At 40.6% G+C, this 27,401-nt stretch overlaps 1 protein-coding gene across 1 annotated transcript; it reads left to right on the top strand.

Moving 5' to 3' along the window:
• On the top strand, positions 1–26,196 carry PIK3R4 (phosphoinositide-3-kinase regulatory subunit 4). The gene is made up of 20 exons (XM_086742794.1): positions 1–115; positions 321–1,104; positions 2,419–2,552; positions 2,737–3,319; positions 5,586–5,720; positions 7,613–7,834; positions 9,852–10,025; positions 11,604–11,749; positions 13,831–14,034; positions 14,857–15,058; positions 16,136–16,335; positions 17,171–17,381; positions 19,246–19,411; positions 20,219–20,383; positions 21,496–21,707; positions 21,989–22,120; positions 23,513–23,613; positions 24,633–24,721; positions 25,146–25,254; positions 25,586–26,196. The coding sequence occupies exons 2-20, from the start codon at positions 375–377 to the stop codon at positions 25,754–25,756; spliced, it is 4,086 nt and encodes a 1,361-aa protein (XP_086598920.1). The 5' UTR covers positions 1–115; positions 321–374; the 3' UTR covers positions 25,757–26,196.
• Positions 26,197–27,401: the final 1,205 nt, after the last annotated feature.

The raw sequence follows: 27,401 nt of genomic DNA, 5'->3' as shown, positions 1-27,401 counted from the left end.
CGCCGCCCCGGGTCCCGCCTCGCTCCATCCCGCCACCGGGGCCGGGGCCGGGGCCGGGGCTGGGGTGAGGGCTGGGGGGGTCCGCGGCTCTGCCTAGGTCGGGCGGGCCGCGCCGGTGAGTGCTGTGGAGGGGGACCCGCCGCCGCTCCCCTGGGCTCGGCCCCGCGTAGCCGGGGCCTGGAGAGGGGCGGGAGCGGCGGCGGTAGGGCCCGCTCGGGGCCGGGGGAAGCGGGGAGTTGCGGTGCGCGGGGCCGGGCCCAGGGAGCGGAGTGAAGCGGTGGCTGCGGCCGGTGTGAAATACGCGTTGTGTTTCTCCGCAGGCTGACGCGGGAGAGCCGTGGTACGGTGCCTGCGGCCGGGGAGGAGGTGCCGCCATGGGGAACCAGCTGGCCGGCATCGCTCCCTCGCAGATCCTCTCGGTGGACAGCTACTTCTCAGACATCCACGACTTCGAATACGACAAGAGCCTGGGGAGCACCCGCTTCTTCAAGGTGGCCCGAGCCAAGCACCGGGAGGGGCTGGTGGTCGTGAAGGTGTTTGCCATTCAGGATCCCACCTTACCCCTGACGAGCTACAAGCAAGAGCTGGAGGAGCTGAAGATACGGTTACACTCGGCGCAGAACTGCCTTCCCTTCCAGAAAGCGACTCTGTCCGAGAAGGCCGCGATGCTTTTCAGGCAGTATGTACGAGACAACCTTTATGATCGAATTAGTACCAGGCCGTTCCTGAACAACATTGAGAAAAGGTGGATCGCTTTCCAGATCCTTACTGCGGTGGACCAAGCGCACAAATCTGGAGTCCGCCACGGGGACATTAAAACGGAGAACATCATGGTGACCAGCTGGAACTGGGTTCTTCTAACTGACTTTGCCAGCTTTAAACCAACTTATCTTCCTGAAGACAATCCCGCTGACTTCAATTATTTCTTTGACACATCACGGAGGAGAACGTGTTACATTGCTCCCGAGCGCTTTGTCGATGGCAGTATGTTTGCGACGGAGCTGGAAAACATGAGGGACCCTTCAACTCCTTTGGTAGACTTGGCGAGTAGCAATCAGCGAACGAGAGGGGAGTTAAAACGTGCAATGGATATATTTTCTGCAGGTACTTGGAGCCATCAGGGAATTCCAACGTATTGTTTGTGATTGTGTGTTAGGGTGCAGAAAAGCTTATTTGGGGATTTTTTTTTTGTTCTTTTTTTTTACAGTGGGAGAACAGCACATGGAAAAACTTGCTTATTTTAAGCATAGGACTGAACCCCAAACCTTTCATTCACAGAAAAAGTACAATACAGTAAGCTACATAACTTAAGTGCATCACCATGTTACCTGAGGAGTGAAAACACACTGTTCTGTTATGTCTCAATTCTGACTTGGGAAAGAGATGGTTCTGCAAGCCACAGACCATCATCTTCTCCAGTCTGAGGTCCTGGAGGTGCATAGCATATGCCTCATGGGACCCAAGAGGAGGAACCAGTCCCTGGTTCACCTAAGGTCCAGCTGTCTGGGGACTGAGCCAGGTTTCAGGGCAGTTTGGCAACACTGGCTTTAGAAGCCCATTCCCATTTCATTCTCCCCACAGGGAGGAAGTCAAATAAGTCTGTAAACTCCTGTCACAGTCCCACTCACAAATACTTGATAAGAGTCCCGCGGTGGGAGCCTGTCTTGCATCTCTGGTTTGTCTTGAGCAGTTTGAAAACCATAAATTTAGCCTTTTTTTTTTTTTATTCTTTTAAAGGGATTGAAAATCTGAGTTTAAAGGTAATAGTTAGCTCATATTACAAGCTGCTCTTATGGCCAAACTTCCAGGGTGCTCCACTGATAGAAAAAGCAAAACGCTGACCATTGGGAGCAAACTGCAGGAGTGCAACCTGTGACGAGACTGTCTGTCATGTACACAACAGGGAGGGGGCTGTGTTTGGCAGTCTTGTTCTTTCTCATTGTACTTAGGAGCTAGTGTGAGTGAATGTATGCTGTCCTCCAGCATCACTGTAGAAGTAGAGGTTATTTCTTTACCTTCTGTAAAAGGGCTGCTTAGTTTTGACCTGCTGCGCAATCCATGCTGACTTACTGGCGCTCTTCTTCCACGTGACAGTGATGTGGGTTTCTTTTCTGGTGTATTTTCCAGCTGGCAGGTGGCTGAAGTCACTGCCTCATGTTTCCTAATTGCAAACTCCTCTGCTGTTGGCATGTTTGAAATAAAATACTTGGGAGATATTTCAGCATTTAAGTATAAAAGCCAGTTTTTGGAGCTTGAGATGCAATCTCCTTTCCACAAGTTAATCTGGCAACTCATTTGCCTTATTTTTAATTGAGCTAAGAGTTGCATAGGGTTTATTCTTGTGTGCTTATAGAAAGCAAAGTTAAAAGTGTCTGTTTATAATCCTCTGATGTATTTGACTTTTTATTTTTCCCCCAGGCTGTGTAATAGCAGAGCTCTTCACAGAAGGCGTACCCTTGTTTGATTTATCTCAGCTTTTGGCTTACAGAAATGGCCTCTTTTCCCCTGATCAAGTCCTAAACAAAATTGAAGACCGCAGTATCAGAGAACTGGTAAGGATGAACTACAGCATTAGAAGCATTTGTGTGGTCTGTTTCTAGTTCATGTCACCTACTTTGGTGACGAATTGCTTATTGTTTGGGTTTGGTGGTTGGTTGTTTTTGGGTTTTTTTCATGACAAATGTCTAAACCTTTAATCTTTCTCTCCCGCTTCCTCCTACTTCTGCCTTTCTCAAGGTCACTCAGATGGTCCATCGCGAGCCAGATAAACGTTTAGCCGCTGAAGATTATTTGAAACAGCAACGTAACAATGCATTTCCTGAAATATTTTACACTTTCCTTCAGCCTTACATGGCCCAGTTTGCCAAGGAAACATTTGTATCGGCAGATGAGCGTATATTGGTCATACGTAAAGATCTGGACAACATCATTCACAATCTCTGTGGGCATGATCGCACAGAGAAAGCCGAGGGAGAGACAAAAGAGAATGGGCTGGTTATTCTAGTGTCTGTGATAACTTCCTGTTTACAGACTCTCAAATACTGTGATTCAAAACTGGCTGCTTTGGAACTGATTCTTCATTTAGCGCCAAGATTAAGTGTAGAGATTCTTCTGGATCGTATTACTCCTTATCTGTTACATTTCAGCAACGACTCTGTGCCCAGGGTGAGGGCAGAATCTGTGAGGACACTAACTAAAGTTCTTGCTCTCGTCAAAGAGGTGCCGCGCAATGATATTAACATTTACCCAGAATACATTCTGCCAGGCATTGCACACTTGGCCCAGGATGAAGCCACCATCGTCAGACTTGCATATGCTGGTAAGAGGAAATCCAGTCAAAACTCCAAATCTTGGGCTTTTCTGTATTTCCTTAACTGTTTTCTCCTCTGCTCAAAATCATCACATAGCTTGCTGTTTCTGTTTCAGTAAATCTCCCCAGAAATCTCAGAAATGACTGCAGGTAAAGACACCCGTATTCCCTTAAGCTAACTGGTGCAGGTGGTGGCAGCAACTTAATAATTAATGAGTTGACTTATACTAACAACTGAGTTTCCAGTCTAGATCTGTACCTGAAGTAAATAATTACATTTTATGTGTTTGTTCTCTGCTAGATGAATTAACTTTTTTCCCCTCAAATTAACATTCATTCTTCTCTGTAGATCTGCATGTAAAAACAACTTGCAGAATGTGTGTGTACGTGTGCTTTGGGCTAGGATCTGGATGTAGCACACAGCAGGTCTAGCCACAGCTAAGCTAAACGGTCAGAGTTTAGAGTCTCACTCTCAGGGAAGCAGCCCTGGCTCTGTTCCCTGGAGAAGCAAGAGCATAAGAAACAAAAATACTTGTCTGAGTGGTTATTGTGTAGCTAAGTATGCAAACAGGGCTTCCTGAGCTTGCCCACCCTTTACTGCTTTCATGAATTTATCTTAATTGACGTTTCATTAGCTCAGATTGTTTGCTTATAGAGTGACCTGAATTGAATTGAATAAATTTGAAAATATTTTAAAGCATCAGTGTGTTGTTATGCTTCAGAGGCATATTCCCAAAAATAAATTTGATATTCAGGGGCTGAAGTTACATTATTTGCTGTGTAATAGAATGGCTTATACTGTAGCACATGTTTTCTTCTTACGTTATTCAGATATATGAGTTCTGCCCAGTTCAGGAAGAAGCTTTGTAGTCATGCTCATATTTGCTATTTTCCATGTACCCTTATTTGCTATGACCAGCATACTTTTTAAGTGTGTTTTTTTGTTTGTTTAAGTTATAAATGCAAAATTCAGTTGAAAATGTCCTAGGTTACATTTTTCTTCAGTTTACCAAGTAAGCTGATAAAACTCATTAGCGAAGACAGTGTATAGTTCTTGAATAGATACAATTGCTTTTGGTCACCTTGGTCTTCCACATTTAGGGTTTTTTAAAAGAACCATTTTCTCATGCCTCACTTTTATTTGTAGATTAGCAAAAAAAAATCTTATAAAATTCTAATCTATTCATAATTCTTTTTTTTAAATGAACTAATATAAAGTTAAACTTCAGCTGAAATGAAGGAAACAAAATGCAGTCTCTTTTTCTGCAAGTGCAAAAAAGCTGCAGATATCAGTACCCAATAGACTCCAGTTGCAGCCACTTACACAGAGGCTCTCTCTGTGTTCAGTGGTTTGACTTTATTTTAGCTGTACTCAGTTTGAAAATATTTTCTAAACTTTGAAAAGGTTATTTGAACTGTAGATGGTTGAGTCTGAATAAGTTATCTTCATTTCAAATATAATTTATTTTAAGAAAACAGTTTCAGATAGATAAATAAATATGTATATGTAAAAATACAGGTAGTCTAATACCTGAGTGAATTTGTGTTACTATAGCACACTTTTTGCAAGTGGTGACACTGGTGACTTACAGGATTTGATCTGGGCTGTGGACAGGCTCCACTGGCATGCTGCTGTTGTCTTGGACAAGATTCAGAATGTCTGCTTAAATAGGACTTGTGTCTCAACAAGATTATTCCTGTGCCAGCAGTGGCCTGACCCAAATAATATAGTCTGAATTGCTTCAGCAGCTTCCAAACAGTGCAGAACGGTGCCAAACTGAGTGGATAGACACGGGGATAGATGTTCTAAAATTGGAATCCAGCCCTCAAGGGTTACCCTGTTGTTATTCTCTAGGATACATATCCTGGCATGGTGGTTCATCGTTGTTTTGTTGCAGTCTACCACGTGGGCATGTTAGTTAATTCAGGTTAATTGGCCTTTAAGTTCTATCAACTTATTTAGTCATTAGCCGGAGATTAGATGGCATTTAGGGCTCCTTCTAGAAGACTGAAATCAGTCCTTGTTATACTTGATATCCTTACAGTTTTTCCACTTGTTTACATGACAAAAGTACCATGTGATTTTATGTACTTAGTAGTTTCGCTGGGGTCAGGGTCAACAGAAGTGGGTTGACCAGAGCATGTTGTGTAATTTCAGTCCCATTTGCCCATCATGACTGGTACTGTCAGTTATAATCTCTCATCTGGGTGATCATCAAGCTGATGTAAATTGGCAAAGTAGAACAAATCTTAACCAAAATATTTTCCTTTGCAGAAAACATAGCGTTGTTGGCAGAAACAGCTCTGAGATTTCTGGAGTTAGTACAGCTGAAAAATCTGAATATGGAAAATGAGCCAAATGGTGAAGAAATGGATGAAATGTCTCACCCTAGCGATAACTATGACACTGGTAATGTAATTTCTCCTTATTTTGCCTGCTTGAAATGGCAAATCATGGGCCAAAGCTCCTAGTTAGCACCGATCTTCCTCACCTCTTAAAGCTTAGCCTTCCATTGGTGTTCTTCCTATGGGAAGCATGCTTTTTGCCTCTGCCAGTATCGAAGTGTATGTGTTACAGCTTCATGCAGAAGCCGACACCTCTCTTCTGAACACTGTGAAAGACAAAAAAAGTACATAAATGAGCACAGTTTTCTTCTCCAAAAGTTCTCAGGGCATGTGATTGTGATGCCGGCTGCCTGGTTGCATACAGCTTCACACAGTCCCATAAACAAGTCAGCTGCAAAAACATGGCTGTATTCCAAATACCGCTTCCGTTGAAGTGCTAGGCAGCATTAGATTTGAAAAACCTGTAAAATAGTCACAGTACTGTATTTTTCAGTTGTTATTCCTTTTCTATTCTTATGCCTGGCAATTCTTGTCTATGTTTGTGCCTGAAGATGTTGAATGTATGGTGCAGTAACACTGCTCTCTGCGCTAGTGTAACCGTAGCACAGAGAATAAGTTAAAATCCAAAGGATGGCTTTTCTTTTTCTTTCCCTTGGGAAGGAGGGATGGTAATAAATGACCTGTGTGTCAGCTCCAGTGCCTTTTAGTGACGCGTAGATTTCCGGAACAATGCCAGGCAAGTCTTCTAAGCTGGGAAGAATTTATGGTTAAAAATTGTCATTTCTCTTCTGGGCTAAGTAGATCAATCTGTGACTCATCGTAACTGGTAAACATCTGACACATACTCTGGTAGGGAAAAAGGCATGTTTCAATTATCTCTTAACTAGTGGCAGGATGATACTTTAAAAAAAATAACCCTACCAAAACCAAACATAAAAAATCTCTTTCAAGTTCCTTGACATAAGGCATGGGGTGCTCAGAATTGCTGAGGAGTGAGAGAGGAAGAGCCATCATAAGGGCTGTATTTCTCAGGAATACTGTCCCCTATCCCTCAGAATAGCTCAGTGATGAAAGAAATAGTGCAAGGAAGAAAGAAGTTTGAATAGTCCTATTCTTTTTACCCTATTAGAAACTAAGCATGAGAAATTTGAACCCAGAGGCAACTTTTTCATGTGACTGACAGAGAGAGTCACGATAGAAGGCAAATTAGCTTCTGACTGCAGGCAGATGGTAATCACTCCTGCAGCTGGGACAACAGTAGCTGAAATTTTTGTGCTACTTGTTTGAGAACCTCCCTTTTACAGCTTTCAGTGTTAGCCTATGCATTAACAATTCTGTTACTTCCATTTAATAGAATTTTTTTTAGTTGCATCATGGAGTAGAAGTCATGGGAAAGGTCATTTGAAATTTTTTTTGTTGGTATTGTTAGGGTAACTGCTAATATTTAACAAAATTGGAAATACTCACCTTTTCTAATATTGTTTATTCCTCTCTGTATCCTATCTGCCTCAGTAAAAATATACTGCGCGTCTGTTGTCAGTTCACAGATTTTGAAACTGCCAGTCAAATAAACATATGAAACTAGAGCTGCCTTGAAGCATTTTGTTTACTGTTGTGTAATTGCTGCTGATTCATTCTGATGCTTCTTGACATCTGCATTTCACCTATATGTATGATGAGCTGGATCATCTTAGTTGAAGTCATAACAAGTTCAATACATTGATCTAATAAAAATATCTTACGCTTCTGTACTCTTTGGCTTTGCCACCACCTTGTGCTTAGTCTAAAGTCCTTAGTAAGCCAGTCATTGGAATTGCTGAGGTTCTGTTGTGCCCATCTTACCAGGTCGGGTGTTCTTCAGTACGATGTATGAGTGTAACTCACTTAGCAGCAGGTAGTACACGTGCACATACTGTTTCTCACCAAGCCAAGTGTTCATCCTGTTGTCTCTTGTAGAGTTGCAAGCCCTGCATGAAATGGTCCAGCAGAAAGTCGTGACTTTGCTAAGTGACCCGGAGAATATTGTGAAACAAACACTGATGGAAAATGGAATCACACGTCTCTGTGTCTTTTTTGGACGTCAGAAAGCCAATGATGTTCTTCTGTCTCATATGATCACTTTCTTAAATGATAAGAATGACTGGCATCTTCGGGGAGCTTTCTTTGACAGCATTGTTGGTAAGGATTTGGTTTCAGCCAAACAGAGTAGAGAGATAATAATGTAAATAAATTAATTTTTGCATATCCTGGAAACTGTTAACAGTCATATAAAAGTCCTTTCTTATAAAGATGCCTATAATTTATAGGAAAAGATTTCGCTGAATTATTGGGTGTAAATGTTTCTTTAGGGAGTGAAGATGAAACAATGTAAATTCAAATATATTTTTCAAATATGTTGTGCATGGTCCCATTAACTTCAGTAGACCTGTTCATATGATGAAAATTATGCATTAGTATAGGCTAAAATTATAATTTGAAAAAAAAAATTCAGTGCCTTAAAATCTCACTTAAAGATTCCTGTCACCTCAGAAAACTTAATAACAATTTAAAAAATCTTACCAGTGACAACTTCAGCTGTTAAGTATATCTAATGTTCCACATACGTTGGAAATTATTCCACATGACTATTGCTGAGAGTCAATGCTTAGGATTTGCGGCTCAAGAAAACTTTCCCATTGCAGTACCCAGGGGGAAGAATGGTACTTTAGGTGCATGGAAAGAAAAACAAGCATGATCAAACTTCCAGCAGGGCCATTATGGTAGGCACACATTCCATTACGACTGAAAGCCACAAAATGCTGTGCTGGCAAAACCTGCAAAGAAGTGATGCTGGTAACTTGTCAGAATTTGTTTAGAAGGAGCAATGGGGTAGCCAAAGCACAGGTCCCGGTGTCCTGACTTCTTGCAAAAGACATGTAAAGAGATGTGAGTCAATTAAGTGTAAAAGTCAAGACGTAACCTATATTTTTAAATCCTCCTTCTCTCCCAGTATTTGTTCAAAACCTCCACAGAATAATTCAGATAAAATAACTTTTATTCTAATAAGGTATCTTTATGTTTAATCTCATATCTGATGGGAAGACATTGAATTTTCTGGTATTTATCAATCCCAAATAACTGGATTAGCAGCAGAGGCTGTTATGGTCTATGCTGGGTACCACACGTGACAATAGCAACAATAAACCTGAGCTGTTCAATGAAAAATTATTTTTTTTTTTCTCTTGAGAGTGATCAGAGGACTTGTCCAGTTGTTTGTGGGAAGGAAAGTTAGCTTCATGGATGTGAAGCTAGAGGAAAGATCAGAAATCCAACAAGGTCCATCTCCCTGACACTTCGAAGAGATTAATTATTGTAGATGGGTTATCTAATCCAAACAAGCAATTTCAAATGACAGTTTTGTGTGGCCAGTGGCTGGTTTTCACGTGGGAAAGGATGAAGAATAGGAAAGCAGTTTCTTTTACTGCAGTGCAGTTGATCTGTCTTTGTCCAGCAGCTTCAGAGGAATTACTTTCACTTTGCTTTTGTTCTTGGCTTCTTTCTAAGATTTTAAAATCTATTTTAAAATTTGATTTATTTTTGAAATTAGGGTCAAAGTGGCTTCATGATGGCAAATAATTTGAGACTAGCTAACTAGACAACAAATCTCGCTGCCTTTTCAGGCTGGAAGAGTTTTAGAAGATTGTTCTTAAAGCTCCTTTTTGACTATTAGTAGTTCTTTGTTTTGCGGCTAAGTGAATGTGTGTTACAGACTTTCCTTGCTGATAATTGGTTCAGTCTTTTCAGGAGTCCGAATGATACTCAAATGACAATCACTGCTGGGTTAGATGACAGAATCCTGCTAACAGAACCTTTCATTGTTGCTCACTTGTCCTTTCCATGTACAAATGCAGGCACTGCATCTCCACCCCTTAGGAGCACTGCTGGTTTTGCCTTGCCGTTTCAGACTTCTGCTGGCCAGCTGTGTGCTGACATCTGTGTCTGGCATCTGGAAGGACCTCTGCAGGCACAGGGATTTGCTTTTGTCAAACACTTTTCAGAGTATTGCTTTAACTTTGAATGGAAAGCAGCTTCCTTTTTTTTCTAAAGACTAATAATCTGTTTTGAGATGTCTCTGTGGGATAGAAATTTTAAACTTTGGTGAGAAAAGGCAAGGAAGTGCTACTTCGGATTTTTATGTGTTCTTTTTATGTTTCAGGTGTTGCTGCTTACGTTGGCTGGCAAAGCTCATCAATACTGAAACCTCTGCTTCAGCAAGGTCTCAGTGATGCTGAAGAATTTGTCATTTATAAAGCCCTCAATGCTCTTACTTGTATGTGCCAGTTGGGGCTCTTGCAAAAGCCCCATATTTATGAGTTTGCTTGTGATATCGGTAAGTTGCAATACTGGAGAATACCTTGTTTTCCTAGTTAAGAAAAGAAATCTTAGTACTGCATAAAGGTTCACTGTCAGCTTAACTGTCCAGTATGCAAACCTACAGTACTGTTTTAGAAACTACACAAAATTGTGTTAATGAACTATTGTTAGTTGGACCATGTAAGTGCTCAGAACTCTTAAAATAATAATTTTGGTGAAACAAATTGGAAGCATCTTCTCTGATTTTATATAGGACAGGAGTAAACAACACTTAGTCCAGAAATGTTCTGCTTTAAAATCTTTCCTTGTTCTGCATGTCAACCTCCTGTTAGGAAAAACTCTCTCAGCCTGTCCTCTTATGAGGACAGACTGAGAGAGTTGGGGCTGTTCAGCCTGCAGAAGAGGAGGCTCCAGGGAGATCTGATAGCGGTCTTCCAGTACCTCAAGGGGGCCTACAAGAAAGATGGGGATAGGCTGTTTAGTAGGGCCTGTTGCGATAGGACAAGGGGTAATGGTTTTAAAATAGAGGGGGGTAGATTTAGATTGGAAATTAGGAAAAAATTTTTTACGATGCAGGTTATAGAACACTGGAACATGTTGCCCAGAAAGGTGGTGGATGCCCCATCTCTGGAAACGTTCAAGGCCAGGCTGGATGAGGCTCTGAGCAACCTGACCTAGTCAGGGATGTCCCTGCTCCTTGCAGGGGGGTTGGACTAGATGACCTTTGAAGGTCCCTTCCAACCCTAACCATTCTATGATTCTATGATTCTAAAACGGGTTACTTCTGATCAGGCACATAACTTGCAAACTCTTACACATCAGCCTTTGAGGAAGCAGGGAATCCAGTCCTTAAGACAATACATGATCCTTTTTCATCCTATTTCTAACACCAAAAAAACCCATTTAACTCCATAGAACCTTGAATACAGAGTTGGTCTCTCCTTCCTCATCAGGCTTATCAGTTTAATTAGATTTATCAGCTATTTATGGAAAAGAAAATACCAACTTATCTTTTGAGATGTAGTCTGCATCTTTCTAATGTTACAGCTTTTCAAATGCACTCAGGATTTGGAGCAGATGATCTGTGATTATATCTCATGACTAGATACAGTCCCTTGATTACAACTTCTTAAAACCCACATAATTGAGATGGACTTCTGAGTCTGATAATCTTACAGTATAAGTAGTGACTATTCAAGGAAGAGAGGGGAAGAAGGAAGGACTAATGTATTTACTTTAAAAAAAAAGATATCACTGGTATTAGGGTTCTCTATAATTGTCCAGAATAAGATTGAGATATATTTTTGGATTAGTCTCCTTTGCAAATCTGGAGTTGACAATTAGAGTTTGAAATGAATAAATAGGTAAAACATGCTTTTTGGCAACAGCAAGGAACCTTAGCAGCACTGGCTCAGTGAAGTCCATTAAGTAATTTTCTTAGTATGAGTGTTTTAACCTTGGTGCTCTGCAGGAGGGAAGGCTCAGTTTGGGGGTAATTCTGAGGGAAGGAGATGACATTACAGGCTGCCATATACAGGATGATGCCCTCTCTTTAATATGAATGATATATTTTAACAGCCAAATTTTGTTTCAGCACCTTTCCTGTGCCATCCTAATCTTTGGATACGTTATGGTGCTGTTGGATTTATCACTGTGGTAGCACAGTATTTGAATATTGCTGATGTCTACTGCAAGCTAATGCCATACCTCCATCCTTTTATCACACAACCAATAATACAGGTAATACTTCAAATAATATTAATGTGAATATGTCTTGACTAGTCATAATTCTTAAGTCTGCCTTGGCCGTGGTCCTGGCTATAAGAATATTAGGGTTTTTGTTTTTTTTTTTTTCAATTAAGGTTAGAAGCTATATAGTTTTTTGATCTCTGCTGGCAGACATTGACAGAATGGCATTGCCTTTCATGTTTGAAAGACTGTTGTCTCAAATTTGTTGAAAATTGCAGAATGTTTTACAAAACCTAAAATCGACAGGTATGTCTTTGGTTCAAGCTCTGCCTTGTTTACAGTCAAACTCTTGCAATATTGTGCTGGTTTATAGGAGTCTAAAAGGCATGAAAAGCTCTCTGGGAAACAAGCATTTTGATGTTTTGTGCTTTATACAAGATTTGAGTATTCTAGCCCTGCCCCACTAACTCATTTGACTGTGTGTCTGACCTCTAAAAACATGAGCAGTCCGCTACCATGCTTGGAATTTCAGCAGTGCTACTCCTGTGTTTCAGCGCTTTGCCAAGGGCAGAGTTCTCAGCATGAATGAGTTAAGTCATTTCATAACAGCACGTGTCTAGGAAGGACCTGCATGATGCTGGTTGTATGGTTATATAGGCATCTTTGCATATAACTTTAGGACCTATAGAATGCATCTCTTGGATGTTTAAATAGGTAAAAAGTAGTTGCAGTACTTAAATTGAAAAGTGCATCGTGTTAAACACTTCATTGTAAACTGTGCAGGTGGCAGCTTCACTAAAATAATATTTTTCCTTCTTCACATCTCTCTAGAGACCTTGTGCTGTGTTTTAGGCATTGATGGATAAATTTCCCTCTTGTTCACTTCCTGCTTCATTTTAGTATATAAATCTTTTCTTTGCTATGCAACACTAAATATACTAAGTAAGCGGGAGGTAACATTGAGTTGGATTGCAATAAAGAAGTCCTCACTTTGGACTAATTTTGAAGTTGTTTTTCATGTAGTCAGCTGTAAGCAGCATATTATGGAATGAGGTCTTCTGACACTGTTGTGAAGGCAGAATTACGGTACCAATCCCACCATCTCCCATCAATTACTTTGAGTATTCCAACTTTTATACAAGCATTTATGTCAGAATTTTGGGCCATTTAAGTGTGGGATTGTAACTGGGGCCCTATTTCATTATTATGTTTTGCCCTCTGCCTCACCATCTTAAGACCTAGTCTTGAAAAAGCAAAAATCAAGTACTAAAATAAAAGTATAAGCTCAAAGGAATGTGGGGGCTGCAAGAAATCTGGATTGCCTACAAGACTTCATTTGTCCAGACACATTCTCTGGACACAAACAGATATTGAATCGCCACCTGAGAGCGTAGAAACCTGTTTTGGTTTTTTCTGTTTTAATAGTAATGAACAATCTTTATAAGGACTACCGCTGTTAATAATTCTAAATTATGCCTTAACTCATCAGTTTCTTATGACTGTTTACTAATGTCCCAAAATGCTTTTGAATATTACTTAATTCCATGCTTGTGCATCCTTATTCCCTTGTCTACATAGGAGGAAACCCAATAAGCTGACTGACATGGGGAAAGAGCTCTTCTAGCTGGTATTTTTACAGGGTAGATGTAGGACAAAGACAGACAAAGTTTGAAATACCATTGTACTAGTAGTAGAACTTTTAATCCCATCTAGCAATGCCAAGTTAACGTCTGAGACTGCTGGGAGAACAAGGAAAGAGAATGAAGGAAATCTGATATGACCAACACAGGGAAATATCTTATTTTCACAGAAAGAGAAGTTGAATCTAGATTATTGGTACAATCGTGTGCAATAATTTTTAAGTCCTACATGATTTTTTTGTTACTGTAAGTTTAAAAGCATCTCTTCAGGACTGAGCTGGAAATTGGTTTTTAGAACATGCCTGCAGAGAAAAAGATTGATTTTTATATTAATATTGGCAGTTGTCCAATTACTGACTTTCAGGGTAGGGGAAAAAAAAAAGAAGTGCAACATTGTAGACATGAGATGACAGCATTTACTGCTAGATTTCCCCATGTTTTTGTGGATATCGTCCTCCTCTGTGTTGACTGGTCTCTCTGTTTGGATTGCAGATAGATAAAGAAATAGTCCTGCTAAGTGTACTTAAAGAGCCTGTCAGCCGTTCCATATTTGATTATGTCTTAAGATCAAAGGATATCACAAGCCTCTTCCGACACCTTCACATGCGTCAGAAGAAGAGGAATGGTGCTCTCCCTGACTGCCCACCACCAGAGGACCCTGCCATTGCACAGCTTTTGAAGAAACTGCTTTCACAAGTGATTGATTTTTATTTGTATTTTGAAAGTCAGGCTTGAGATTCCTGGGCTCTGTGTGTCTCCAAAGACCCTAACCTTGCAGTTACTGCTCTCAGTGACTCCCAGTCTGAGGTTCTGATTCTGCAGATGGTTGACTTCATTGATTTCACTATATGCTTGTAGGACAAAGAGTTCAGACATTAAGGAAGATTCTTAAAAGATCTGCCAGAAATAGGGTAACATCATGTTTCTATTTCCCAAATACATCCTCTTTTTAAAGACTTCAGTTGTATGTCTCAAGATTTCTGACACATCTGTGATGGTATCAGTGTTACAGAATGTGTTGTGTGTTGTTTTGGAGAGAAAAGTATGCATTTGTTGAAAAGACAGACGTGCAACTAACAGTGCAAAAGCCACAGGGAGCTTGAAAGTGTTGAGGTTTATATGGGAAGAGCAGAACACTAAGAATCACCCACACAAAGTAGTGAGAACTGGGAAGAGGAAGGACTGCAGCTGAAGTGGAGGGGCCAGGGGGGTGGTGTTTTCGCTCTGGCTTGTGGGCTTTAAGCATGGCCTAGGTGGCAACTAAGCCAATTTCATCACACAGTGATCCAATACTAAATGCTCTTCTGCCCTTTCACTATTCCTAGACCTGTTCCTGAGGAGGAAAGATGTTACTACAGCAGCTTACCCAAAATCTTGTATGAGCAATAGACTGATGTCTTGAATTCTGGGGTTGTGCTCTCTCCTTCCACTTCTGAGCCAGTCATTAATTTTACTGTTTGTTGCATCTTCATGCCTTGTTTAAAAGTAAATAATATTATCTTTTCTTTTATTCTGTAGGGGATGACTGAGGAGGAAGAAGACAAACTGTTAGCACTGAAAGACTTCATGCTAAAATCAAACAAAGCCAAAGCCAATATAGTGGATCAGAGCCACCTGCATGACAGCAGTCAGAAAGGAGTGATTGACTTGTCAGCTCTGGGAATAACTGGGAGACAAGTGGATCTTGTTAAAACAAAGCAAGAGCCAGACGACAAACGTGGTTGGTATATTTTGTGGTCTATATAGATAAATAAAGTATAGCCTTTCTTACAGGATCAGAGAATTAAGTCTTTGATTTACTCAGCAAGTGTTCTCAGTAATTCAGCCTACATAACTATCACCATCCTCACTGAGTTTACAGTAAGAAAATCCAACGTGGTTTCTCTGTAGCTTGCTGCTATTTGAAATGTGAGGTGCTGGAATGCTCTCTGAATCAGTGAAAGATGGGGATATTTTGCCTCTGAGGGTATTTAATTAGTTTAACTGCATTTGTAGTAGTAATATGCACAGATTATTTAGCTGGTCATGACAAACAGGATTCTAGTGACCCATGGTAGCAGTGTAAATTATGAAGGCTACATTTCTGTTACCTCTGTTTCCTCTCAAGAAGTGATAAGCTCTTAAACTGTGAAAATCCAGGATGTTTTACTGAGATAGCCTGTGTCCTAGGTGTGATGCTGAAACAGGCTGGCACTGAAGAGTGCCAACTATTGCTTGCCCATCAAGTACATGATTTTTTCTGGCCTGAGGGTTCTTCAGCTGCTAACCCACCCGCATTTTACTTTGTTGTCTGCTCCTATTTCAGCTCAAAAACCCTCTTTTATTTCCTTGTTCAGCTTTGAAATCCACTTGCTGCCAATTCTGTTCCATTTCTCTGTATCCTCAAAATTCTTCTCTTCCATACAGTGTTTGAGCTTCCTCTTTGCTCTCTCAGTAATAAAGTAACTCTTATAAGAAAAATTTATCGCGTGCAGTCTAATCCTCTAGTCTTCGAGATGCAAACTTTCCCTATACTGGAATGATTTATTGCATGAGTCAGCTGTAGGATTAAGAAGGTGTAAACAGAGCACTTGCTATGTGTGTTCTGTTTGCCTCATAAATCCCTGTCAGCTGACTTAACCTAGCAGTAGGGTTTTCTCTATGTATAAATAATAAACTGGCATGTAAACATTGGACTTGCACGTAGTCTGAAAGTAATGACCCACTGGAGTGAATGTTGTCATGATAATATGTCCCTTTTTTTGGGTTTTTTTTTTTCTTTCCCCTCTCCTTCTACCTCCTTCCTAACTGCTTATAGCTAGAAAACATGTGAAGCAAGATTCAAATGTAAATGAAGAATGGAAAAGCATGTTTGGGTCCCTGGAACCAACAAACATCTCCCAGCCAATATCCAAAGGACACGGGCAAACTACTGATCCTGAAGCCATTCAGGCTGGGAAACCACTTCGTTCAGAGTCCTCAGCTGGCATTTGTGCCACTTTGTCCTCCTCTCCACAGGTATTCCTGAAAAATACTATCTTCATATCATAAGCTGAAATTATTCTATTGTTTTAAAGCCAAGTGGGACTATAGGGATGTGTCATTCTTGTTTTGTTTGGAGGTTATTTGGCACTGGTGCTATTCCCTGGCATCTTTTCTGGCAGAGTAGCTGACTTTCAAGTTCTTATTTTTAAAATAGGAATTAAAAGAGGATGGAAGTAAGTTTAGTCACTTGAACAGAAGAGCTTCACTAACAAATAGATGCTTTGCTTTGTGGATTAGACAATTACTAGGTAAGCTGTTCTGGCAGGGAAGACTTTTCCTCAAATTGCACGCCCTGGTATGTGAGGAAGAGAAGAGATGTTATGATTTTAAGTTGGAACTGGTGTATCACATCGTAGCTGCGTTTAGACATCCCGTGCCTGTAATACTTAGTACTGACTACAGAAGGATGGACTGGGAGCCCCGCAGGCTGAGGAGACATCTCGACAGTGAAGCCAAATATAAACAAGTGATTGTTCGAAAGCTAACCTGTAATTTGGTCAGTCTTGAGAGCAATAACTCCTTCTGTAGTAATTACATTGAGATGTGCACGGCACATCACCGTTTCTTCAAATAGAATACAGAACAGACTAGGCAAACAGAGAAGAATACGTGCATAGTTACGCTCTTATATAAACAATAATTTTCACTATTTTACTTGTTTTCATGCAAGCATGAAATTTGTTTTAATGCTAATTCATTGCTAATTGATTCAATAAAATTTCTTCAGTGTGGCCCAGTAATCTTAAGAGCAGGATTTATCTGTGTGTAGAATGTAAGGCATATATTTTTAAGTGCTTACCTCTTTCAGACATCTGATGGAACAGTTGTTCAGCCCAGGAAACCAACCATGCAGGTGCTGAGCAGTACAGCATCCCCATCTGCACACCAGTTACGCATCACCACTTGCAAAACTGAACTTCAGCAGTTGATCCAGCAGAAGCGAGAACAATGTAATGCAGAGAGACTTGCCAAACAGATGATGGAGAATGCTGAGTGGGAGAGCAAGCCCCCACCTCCAGGTAAATCACAGGCCGCTGAGGTTATTATAAAAAAAAAAAAAACCAAAAACAAACACAATTTGAGTCAAAATATCATCATCTCAAGGAAAAAATGGAAAATATGAGGAAAAGAGGAAATTACTAGTTTAGGAAATGTGCCTACTGTGCAGAACACCTATTTGGCAAAATACATGCATGACCTATGAAAGAGGGTCTGGAACCAAGATCTTTACCTTTGCAGTAACAGACCCAAACCACTGGTCTGAAGTCCAGGTTGTGCGCTTTGTTCCCGTGACTTTTCTGAAGCAGGTTGTTTGTAACCGGGTGTATGGCAGATAACTTGCCATCCTGTAACAGCCTGTAGCTGTACTAAGTGGTTTGGCCAAAGGGAGAAACACTGTGTTGGGAGGTGAGAAATGTGAGTATTTTGCCTGGGGTGGCTCCTGATTTTTAGCCATCCTGTGAGCTGTAACCTCTTAGCCAGGTTTTCTTACCCACCAGCAGCAGTGACAGCAACACAATGCCCAGCCACGAAGAGATGATATGTGTTACCATATGACACTGTTGCTTTCAGAAGGGAAAGAGAGACATTTTAAGCTCTTGTTCCCTTTTCTTTACCAGAAAGGAACAGCACCCAGGTTTTGCAAATTAGGGCTCTGGCAGCCACTTTGGGAGAAAACATGTGGTTTTAAATTGCAGTCATCCTATGGCCCTAGTTTAAATTTTGAAGCTCGAGATTGGGATTTACCCAGATTATTTCTCAGCGTTTTCTGCTGGTGTTCTCCACTCCATGCACTTGTTGTTGGGTATCCCATGTGGAGATCCCTGACTGGCCTCCAGTAATGGCAGTTCATGTACTTAAACTCCAGATGCTGGGAGCAGAATCTGTTCCAGCTAGGCTTGCAGTCAGTCATCAACACAGTCATGCTAGAGTCTTTGGGTAAATCCAGCATAAATGCACACACCTGAGCATATAAAGCTACCCTGTCAACTTAAGGGAAGCAGTAGAAAATTATCAGGAAAAGGATCCAACCAGGCAGCATTTGAACATAGCTAACCTTGACTGAGCTTAGCTGAGCTGTGTGTTTGTTGAGAGAGTTTTACAACCTGTGAAATAACCTGTCCCAATACAAGCAGCTGACCTGCTCTGCTACACAAATGAGTGAGTGCTAGAAAAATGTTCATATTTAAAGTTTGGTTCTTATTCTGGAATTTGCTGTGGTCTGTCCTTCATTACCTACATCTGCTGTTAATACTTCACTAAAGTAGATGGCTGTTAGCAGTGCAGCCAGATATTTCTGCGTTGGTTATTTCAGAGGAGGAAACATATAACACAAATGTTGGCAATTTCTTGGCAAGAGTTATTGCGTGGCAGCTCAACTCCCCAGTTTATTTTTGAAAGACTGTAGTAAATTTTCTGTGGGACTTAAGAGTTGTTATTTCATTTTATTAGGTATGTAAGGCTGGCATTGTGGCATGTAATGCAACACGGAGCGTGTCACTTCAAGCACCGTACAGACAATCAAGGAACTTAAGTCTGTTCAAATCTGTTGCTCATTATGTGCATTTTGAGCATTTATGGGATTGCCGTTTGCAGCACAGCAGTCTGCATAGACTGATAACAGGAGAACTGTGCACTAGTATCTCTAGAAAGTCTATGTAGAAGGGCTTTTTGTAATTTCACTGAATGTACATGGAATCAATCTAAAAGAAAACTCTTGGATTTAGTTTCGAATTGAGCAAATAGGCTTTTGCCTTAAAATCCTTTGCAGCTGTAATGACCATATCCCGATATAGCTGTTGGTGGATCGGATTGGGGGATTTTCAGGTTCCTATTAAGTTATGAAATCAACACCAGACTTTGTGGTTTTGTTTTTCCCTGCAGGATGGCGTCCCAAAGGACTGTTGGTAGCTCACCTTCACGAACACAAGTCTGCAGTGAACCGCGTTCGGGTCTCTGATGAACACTCCATTTTTGCCACTTGCTCAAACGATGGCACAGTGAAAATCTGGAACAGCCAAAAAATGGAAGGAAAAACCACTACAACCAGGTAGATTTAAAACTCATAAGATTTGGGGGCTGCTGTTTTAGAGTGCAAAATAAACTAGAGCAGGGAGCAAAATATGAATAGCTTGTGGGTGTGCTGAAGATTTCAGTAAGGATATACGCTCTTTGCATGCAACTATAAAATATTAGATTGCTGTTTCAATTAGTTAATAAAAGAAAATAAATTGCTAGCGAGTGCAAAGGCACTGCTTTGCAGTTGTAGTAATTACAGTCTTTTTGATTTAATTTCTATACAGACATAAATATATTCTGGTGCTGCTTTTTAAAGCCATCTGAGATTTTTGGAACAAATTAGCTTTATGCTTAACTGTCTCATGCACTGATATTTCATGCAGGAAAAATGTGTTGCTGGTTGAAACATGGGTGGTATGGGGCTGACAGTCTCTGTGAGAGATATTTTTGTGAGAAGAGGATATCTGTCTCAAAATACTTTCAAAAAGATGTAGTGAACTGCAGTGTCAGTTAAATAAGAGTAACTACAGTATGCTATTTTGATACAGCTCTAGGTTAGACTTTTATTTTACTGTGTGCATCTGCAGTTGGATGCAGTTGGAGACTATCATAACCTAGAGGGTCAAAGATGAGGAATTAAAGCTTGCAGAGGCAGCTTAGGCTATGTTGATTTCTAATTTTGGAACACTTAGAAAATGTTGGTTTGAGAGCACTCTCAAGAATCTTTGGTTTTAAGTAGGTGTTTGAGAGAAGTAATTTTTTTTTAAGGTGCCACAAAGAAGTTCCTTTTTTTTTTTTTTTTTTTTTCCCCCCTCCTTTCTCTCTCTCTCCTGTTTAGATCAATTTTGACGTACTCTCGGATTGGAGGACACGTAAAGACACTTACATTCTGCCAAGGCTCACATTACTTGGCTATAGCTTCCGATAATGGTGCCATCCAGCTTCTTGGTATTGAAGCTTCAAAGCTCCCTAAATCTCCTAAAATTCATCCAATACAAAGCAGGTATGTACTTAGAGCAGTTAAATTTCATCACAGAGCTCAAGCTGTTAGTATATCCCTTGGTTAGATCCCTTGATTTGCTCCAGGCTGAGCCCAGGATGTACTGGAAGGCTGTAATCTCTGATCTTATCCTGCTTCATAAAGAAGGGTTGAAAGGCAACCGTGCAGGGCTGGGAATTCATAGGTCTAGGTTATTGGTGCCTCCTGTGTCACTGGACTCATTATGAGCTTGGAACAGTCAGTCTGAATAGTTCTCAGTTCTTTTATTTATGCACTGGGATTGGTAGTTTAATTACTATGTCAAGACATTAATACTTATAAACCAATTTTGGAGATTCTTTTACAAGTCATTAGATAAATGTTTACAAATTTACAACCTGTGATTTGGCTGCAGGCCTGTAATTTTTTCTCCCAGGCTTTTAATGTGAGTAAGGTGGAAAAGATGGGATGGGATACTATTTATGGGGGTATTTGGGGATGGTTTAGCTCTTTCTTACCTATCTCCACATGAGCGTTTTTTTAATATCTGGGGACATGTCCAGGCCCCAGCTAATCTAGCAACCATCTCAAAGACCTCTTTTCTGTACAAAGTAACAGTAAGGTATCTGCCTCAAATGTCCTCTCTTATTTGGGATTAAGTTCAGAAATTAAATAAGCCAAATCTACTGGAGGTGGAAGCTACAAGCCAGATTTTGGTATACTCTGCAATTTTGCCTGAAGAAGGTGTCCATTTGCACGCAGAGTAACTGACTGACAGTGCTGGCAGTATTACATGGAGAGGGGTGTTCCTGCCCTTAAACTCTGGGTAGATGGATATCTGATAAACGCAGAGCATGAATGGGAGAGAAATATCCAACACACTGAGAAACCCAGAGCACAGAGCTGTGTTTGTTTGCGAAGAGCTGCTGACAGCATTTTACTAGCCTGTCGAAGGCTTGCAGATCTTACAGGCAGAGAGATTTGAGAGACCATAAGCATCTGTTGTACTAAAATCAGAAAGCTGTTTCTAGAAGATGCCTTGAGAAGTGACACAATGAGGAAAACGCCACTTGGCATTAGCTGTTGGAAGGGAGGAGTCACATCTGCTTCTAAATTAGTTTATTCTTGTAACCCAGGTCCTTAGATCTGAAGGATGATGGCTGTGTGGTAGACATGCATCACTTCAATTCAGGAGCCCAGTCAGTCCTGGCTTATGCTACAGTTAATGGATCTCTGGTTGGATGGGATTTGCGATCTAACAGCAATGCTTGGACACTGAAACATGATTTGAAGTTAGGCCTCATCACTTCGTTTGCTGTGGACATACACCAATGCTGGCTGTGTATTGGTAAGCCTACATTTCTTGTTAGCTTCTCTCTTTCCCCCCAACCCTCCCCTTTTGGTTTTCTTCTACAATAAAGACAGCTCAAGCTTTTGCTTGATTTAATTGAATAGTATATGCTTTTCTCAAACAGGGGGAGAGAAATACCTACTGATCTCTTTGTGGGAAGTATTCTGCCCTCTAAGTACTTGCGGCTGAAGTCCCATCTCCCTAGGAACAGAGGACAGGGATATGGGCAAAACCCCATAGATTTGTCCCTGTGACTATAGGGAGCTTTCTCTCACCAGGAACAAGCAATGGCAGCATGGCCTGCTGGGACATGAGGTTTCAGTTACCTATCTCCAGCCATTCTCATCCTTCCAAGGCCCGAATCAGACGCCTGCTCATGCATCCTGTCTACCAGTCCTGGGTAATTGCAGGTAAAAGACGTCTTAAACTTACCTCCTAGGTTGTGATTAAAGCAGCTTCTGTTTGAGCTTCTGCTTCAAACCCTGGGGGCTGCTTTGTATTTTTTTTTTCTCCCTTGTAGTTTTTCTTGTGCTTTACTTGAGGAGAGGAGAGGAAAAAGGGAATGTTCATACTTGTGTTCTGCCACTGTGCTCTTCCTGGCTCTTTGAAATGAAAAGAAGAAGGGTAGAGGGGTGGGGGGAAGTAGCGCTAAGCCAGTAAGAAAATGACAGCCTTTACAATTTTTGTCATCTGAGCACTACAATTCTCATGAGGGTCCCTCCCTGTGTGCTGTCTACCACATCACTTCTTAAGGACAAAATGTAAAAGGCAAAACCCAAAATTGTGACATGTGTTAAACTTGATGGGAATTCTGCCACTGCCTTCAATGCCTCTGCAGAGCAGAGGCTGAAGGTTGCCCCATTCCAGTTCCCACTTGAATCTAAGCCAGCTGTGGGGTTAGAGCTTTCAAAAGTCTCCCAGGATTCCTCATCTGGTATGCTCACACTGCTTTGTCCTCGCTGCATGTAGTACTGTCATATACTTTTAATGTTTGTGTCAGGAACACATTCTGAAATGGACAAGTAGATTAAACTAATCCTACAATAACAAAACTGATAAAGTTGCTGTAAAATGAGAGTAATTTGAGTTTCATATTTTACTTAAACTTGTTTCTTAGGCTTCGCTTCTTATTTTAGTTATTAACCACCCTGGGAAATAAAACAAATTTGTTGGAAAAAACATACAAATAAAGCAAGCTTCTCTGTGCTTTCTAGTCTGTTTCCTCCCTGCTGAAGAATAAGTCAGTGACAAAATTCTTCACTTTGGAATATTATTAAAAAGTCCTTCCGTGCTAGGTTGCTGCCAGGCATATAAACAATTCCTTGAATAGAATTCTTTGCTTGTGCACACTAAACATGGATGTGAAATCTCATTGTAGTTACTGAACTCTATAACTTTGGATTGCCGTCTTATCTGCCCAGGAGTAATCTCCAAAGTCCCTGGTGACCATGCTGAACAGATCATCCATCCTTCTCAAAGAAAGATGAGAAGTTATCTGTGGAAGAAAGTGAGGTTTTAATACCTTTTAAAAAGAGTTGGAGATTAAAGCAAGTTTCATTTAAACTCTCTTAAATGAGGCACTTTAATTCTAGTGAAGCTGCTACTAAGTGGTACAACCAACAAAACAGTGCATGGCTTTTAAAGCAAGACTTACACAAATGCTGCAGAGAGCAAGTGGAGAGTGTCTCTGTCATACCCTCTCTGTCATGTCAGTAGGACAGGTAGCGAGAGCCAGCTGACCTGTTTAATTCTTTTCTTTTTTTTTTTTTTCTTTTTATGCATTGGTAATATCTTTCCTGTAGCTGTTCAAGGCAATAATGAAGTCTCCATGTGGGATATGGAAACTGGTGATCGACGCTTCACTCTGTGGGCCAGCAGTGCACCACCTCTTTCAGAACTGCAGGTCTGGTCTTTTCGTTTTCCCATTTTTGTTCTGTAGCTGGGGCTGAAACAACCTCAGACTCCGTGCTGGGCCTCAGTACAGTTACCTGTCTCCATGGCCTTGTTGGCTTGGCACCAGGAACTTGCCCTGGAACTTATTTTAGCGCCATAATTGTTTTGCTTTCAAAATTAAATTCCCTTTGTAAAACAGGAGTGTAACTTGAATCTTACCTGGTATCTTCCACTCTGTGGAATGTACTTGTAACCCTCACTTGCTACATCCAGTCATGTTCTTAGAAAACCAGTGAGCCAGTCAAGCCAAAATTCATAGTGTGGCATCTTGTACTTACTGTTACTTGCTGTTTCTGGGATTGTGCATACTTCTGAAAGCATCTGCTCTTTTGCACATTCTGTCTGTAATATAATGCCCCTGTTACCCTTTACGGCTAGTTTAAAGCATGAAGTTGCTCTTCTTCAAGGAGTTAATTCAGGAAGGAGCAATCTGGGATCTCTTTCTTAAAACACAAATACATACACAAAAATAACCACATCTGCTTCTATAAATGTTGTAAATGCAGATCTGGAATCTACCTAAACTTGAGTTTGCACATGCTACAAAGATTGTAGATTCAGTTCATTTGCACACAGGGAACGTCTGATTCAGGCTAGTTTTCTGCTACATCTCTGTCCCTTAATGCCTTCATAGCATAAAAATTTGAGCATCCACGTGCTCTTAAGCATTATTTGCTTGCCTGATTCTGTTAGAAACAATCTCCAATTTGCCATAATTGAGAATGTAATTTCCAAGATTCCAAAAAAGCATTATGCAGAGTTAAATCTGTTGAATTGCTCTGTGAAACATAAGGAATAAAAAGAAGCAATTTACCTTAATGTATTAAGATGTGGCTTGTTAAGGAAGTAACGTGGCATTTCTCAGAAACGTTTGGAAATCGGATGGGTGGATGAATGTGGTAAAGAATGCATTCCCTTTGTGAAGCTATTGGTGATAATTTAGTTTTATATATCCCTTTCCCCTACTAGCCTTCTCCTCACAGCATCCACGGAATATACTGTAGTCCAGCGTCTGGTAATCCCATATTACTGACAGCAGGCTCAGACATGAAAATAAGGTAATAAAACCAACAATATTTTGTTTGACACCTTCCCCTCCACCCCTGGCCAGCCTACTAAATTTCCCAAGCATTGTGTAAGTAAGCTCCAAGAAGTCAAAACAATAATGCTGAAGATGTGTTTATTAGTAAGCATGAGTGAGCTGAGAGAATTGTTCGCAGCAAAAGTAGTGCGAAACTTTGTGCTTCTCTGAAACACAATGTGTACCCTTCTGTAAAGTTCTTGAACTGCATGAAACAAAACAATAACTCATGTGTAAGCTTGATATGAATGCTGATTTCTCCGCATCGCTCTCTTCCACTAAATATGGAAAGCCCATTCACTTTATAAGAGCATTATAAGAGCAAGACAGCTTTTAAAGCGCTGTACTAAGCTGATAAAATTGAACATCTCTCAACTTTATTTTGTTTCTTTGTGCTATAGGTTTTGGGATCTAGCCTACCCTGAGAGATCGTACGTTGTTGCCGGCAGTTCGAATTGCCCATCTGTTTCCTACTACAGGAAGATAATTGAGGGCACGGAGGTGGTTCAGGTATTTTCCTTTGATAGACATCTATTCCGCTTGCCTCTTGGATGGTGCCGTCGGTTACATTAGTTGCATGATGGCTTTAGTTATAACTGTCTCAGTTCTTACCTTTTATGGATGGTGTCAGCATTGCATTTTCAGGAAATTTAAAAAAAAAAAAATCAGTTGTTTGTAACAGAATTAGACTTACCAAATAATACTTGCATGCAGAAGCCAGAGTCATGTTTCTTTTGGGATATTGAAATCTAGTGTCTTAACACTTTTGATTTTGATCAGTCTTTGGAGTGATAGTTCCCCTTTGCAGATGCTCACTTTTCTGTAATTTTTTTTTGTACAGGAAATTCAAAACAAGCAAAAACTGGGGCCCACTGATGAGACCCCTCGGAAGGGTCCAGAGTCTCTCCCAGTAGGACATCATGATATTATCACAGATATCGCAACTTTCCAGACCACGCAAGGGTTTATAGTAACTGCATCAAGAGATGGAATCGTTAAAGTGTGGAAATAAAAGTTGCGCTAATATATAGTATGTAAATATTTGTAATAAAGAAATAGTGTTATGAAGTTTTCACGGACTGTTTCCAGATCATGGAATAGAATGGACTTTAAAGACTATAAAGGTGATGATAAAATCTGTAGTCTATATCCTACCACCCTGTTAGCACTTCTTAATCACTTCTTTTATTACAGATGTTTGGTATCAATAGCATTTCCTTGAAATACCAAGCAGTCTATGAAGAAATTATATAGCCTGGTTTTGACTACATTGGTCTTCAAGGATCTCTCAGAAAATTATTTAAAAATGTCCCACATCACACATTTAATATGTGCAAAAAGCTGGTACAAGTACTTCAGGGTCTGACTCTTGAATCTGAGAAATGAAATAAAAAACAGTGCACTAGTGTCCCTGTACATTCTAATAACTGTAATAAAGTCCACTTGAGCTTCCCTGTTTGGTACTTGGGTCTCTTTGTATCTGTTGCTTCTCTGCAGTCATTCTGTAGTCTCAGCTGCCAGAGCCATTGGCATCAACCCTGAGATAATTGCAATTTGAGATCAGGTTAACTTCGTGTCAGATCCTCAACTGTCTTTAGTTTGATGAAAAGCTGTGCTTTCGTCCAGCTCCATTTAAACTTGAGTCTAATGCTAAGCTCTGCTGTCCTGGGAACCTTAAGCAGCACCTCCAGGATGGTGTTCTCTGTCATTCTGTATGGATCTCAGAAAGAGCCCAAACACAAGCTTTCAGCAGGAAACATTTTTTTTTCATCATGCAATGTTCACGTGAGAAGCAGTTCTGGAGGTCAGACAGGGACAGTAAACTTCTCGCCACTCTTTCGCTGTCTGATCCAGATTTTCAGATTTCCAAATCCTTTTCAGTCTCCTGCATTTCCAGGTTCTGCTTTACAGGGACCATGTGACTCACCCCCTCTCCATGGATGGACTTAGGTGGTCACTGAAAACAAACAGCACTAATTTGATAAACATTTTTTGAACATGGCTGAAAAAAATATGGAAGCCTACTGCTTTACAGAGTGTCTGCTGGGAGGACGGAATGGTCTTAACTGGTAAACTGGGATCTCTAAAAAGACAGTGTGAGAAATAATTGACTTATTTTAAGAGAGTCTCAGAATTCACTGGAAAAAGCAACTTGACAGAGGATGACTGCTTTTAGAGACTCCACCTCCTTTTCATTAGAGACTGCATTACTTGGATAATTTAGTGTGGCAGGGAGACCTTGCCTCAAGTTTAACATGTTCAAAACAGAAAGTGAACTCAAGAACAGCGTGATATTTCTGTGCAAGACCTTCTCACAATTCCTTCTCTCTGTTGTACTAAACAAAGTTTTTTCTTTGCTTGTATAGAGGAGCTGATACTTATATGTGAGATTAAATATTTTGCCTCTTTATGTTATATGAACTCAGGAGTAGGGTAGATTTTCTCGGTCCAATTGTACTGCAGAGTAGCAAGCAAAAGGGTGGTAAGGCAAGCTTGTACTGCTGTTCTGTCCATTTGGTGTGCAGTTCTAAACGGGTCCTGGTACACCTGAAAGGAATCACCTCTTCAGCTGCATTGGTTGGCTAATGGTTTTGCCATTAAAACTCTTCTGTCTTTAAAGAATACTACTCTACTAGTCACGTAGATTTTCCGCCTAC

Source organism: Chlamydotis macqueenii, chromosome 2 (assembly GCF_036417535.1).
Source record: "Chlamydotis macqueenii isolate bChlMac1 chromosome 2, bChlMac1.mat, whole genome shotgun sequence".
Classification (NCBI taxonomy): domain Eukaryota; kingdom Metazoa; phylum Chordata; class Aves; order Otidiformes; family Otididae; genus Chlamydotis; species Chlamydotis macqueenii.
This window is presented reverse-complemented; position numbering and strand designations above follow the sequence as displayed.

Coding starts and splice junctions, on each gene's coding strand:
- PIK3R4 (XM_086742794.1), top strand. CDS start 375: ATGGGGAACCAGCTGGCCGGCATCGCTCCCTCGCAGATCCTCTCGGTG. Junction 10,026..11,603: donor TGAGTTTGCTTGTGATATCG/GTAAGTTGCAAT, acceptor ATTTTGTTTCAG/CACCTTTCCTGTGCCATCCT. Junction 15,059..16,135: donor AGAGCCAGACGACAAACGTG/GTTGGTATATTT, acceptor AACTGCTTATAG/CTAGAAAACATGTGAAGCAA.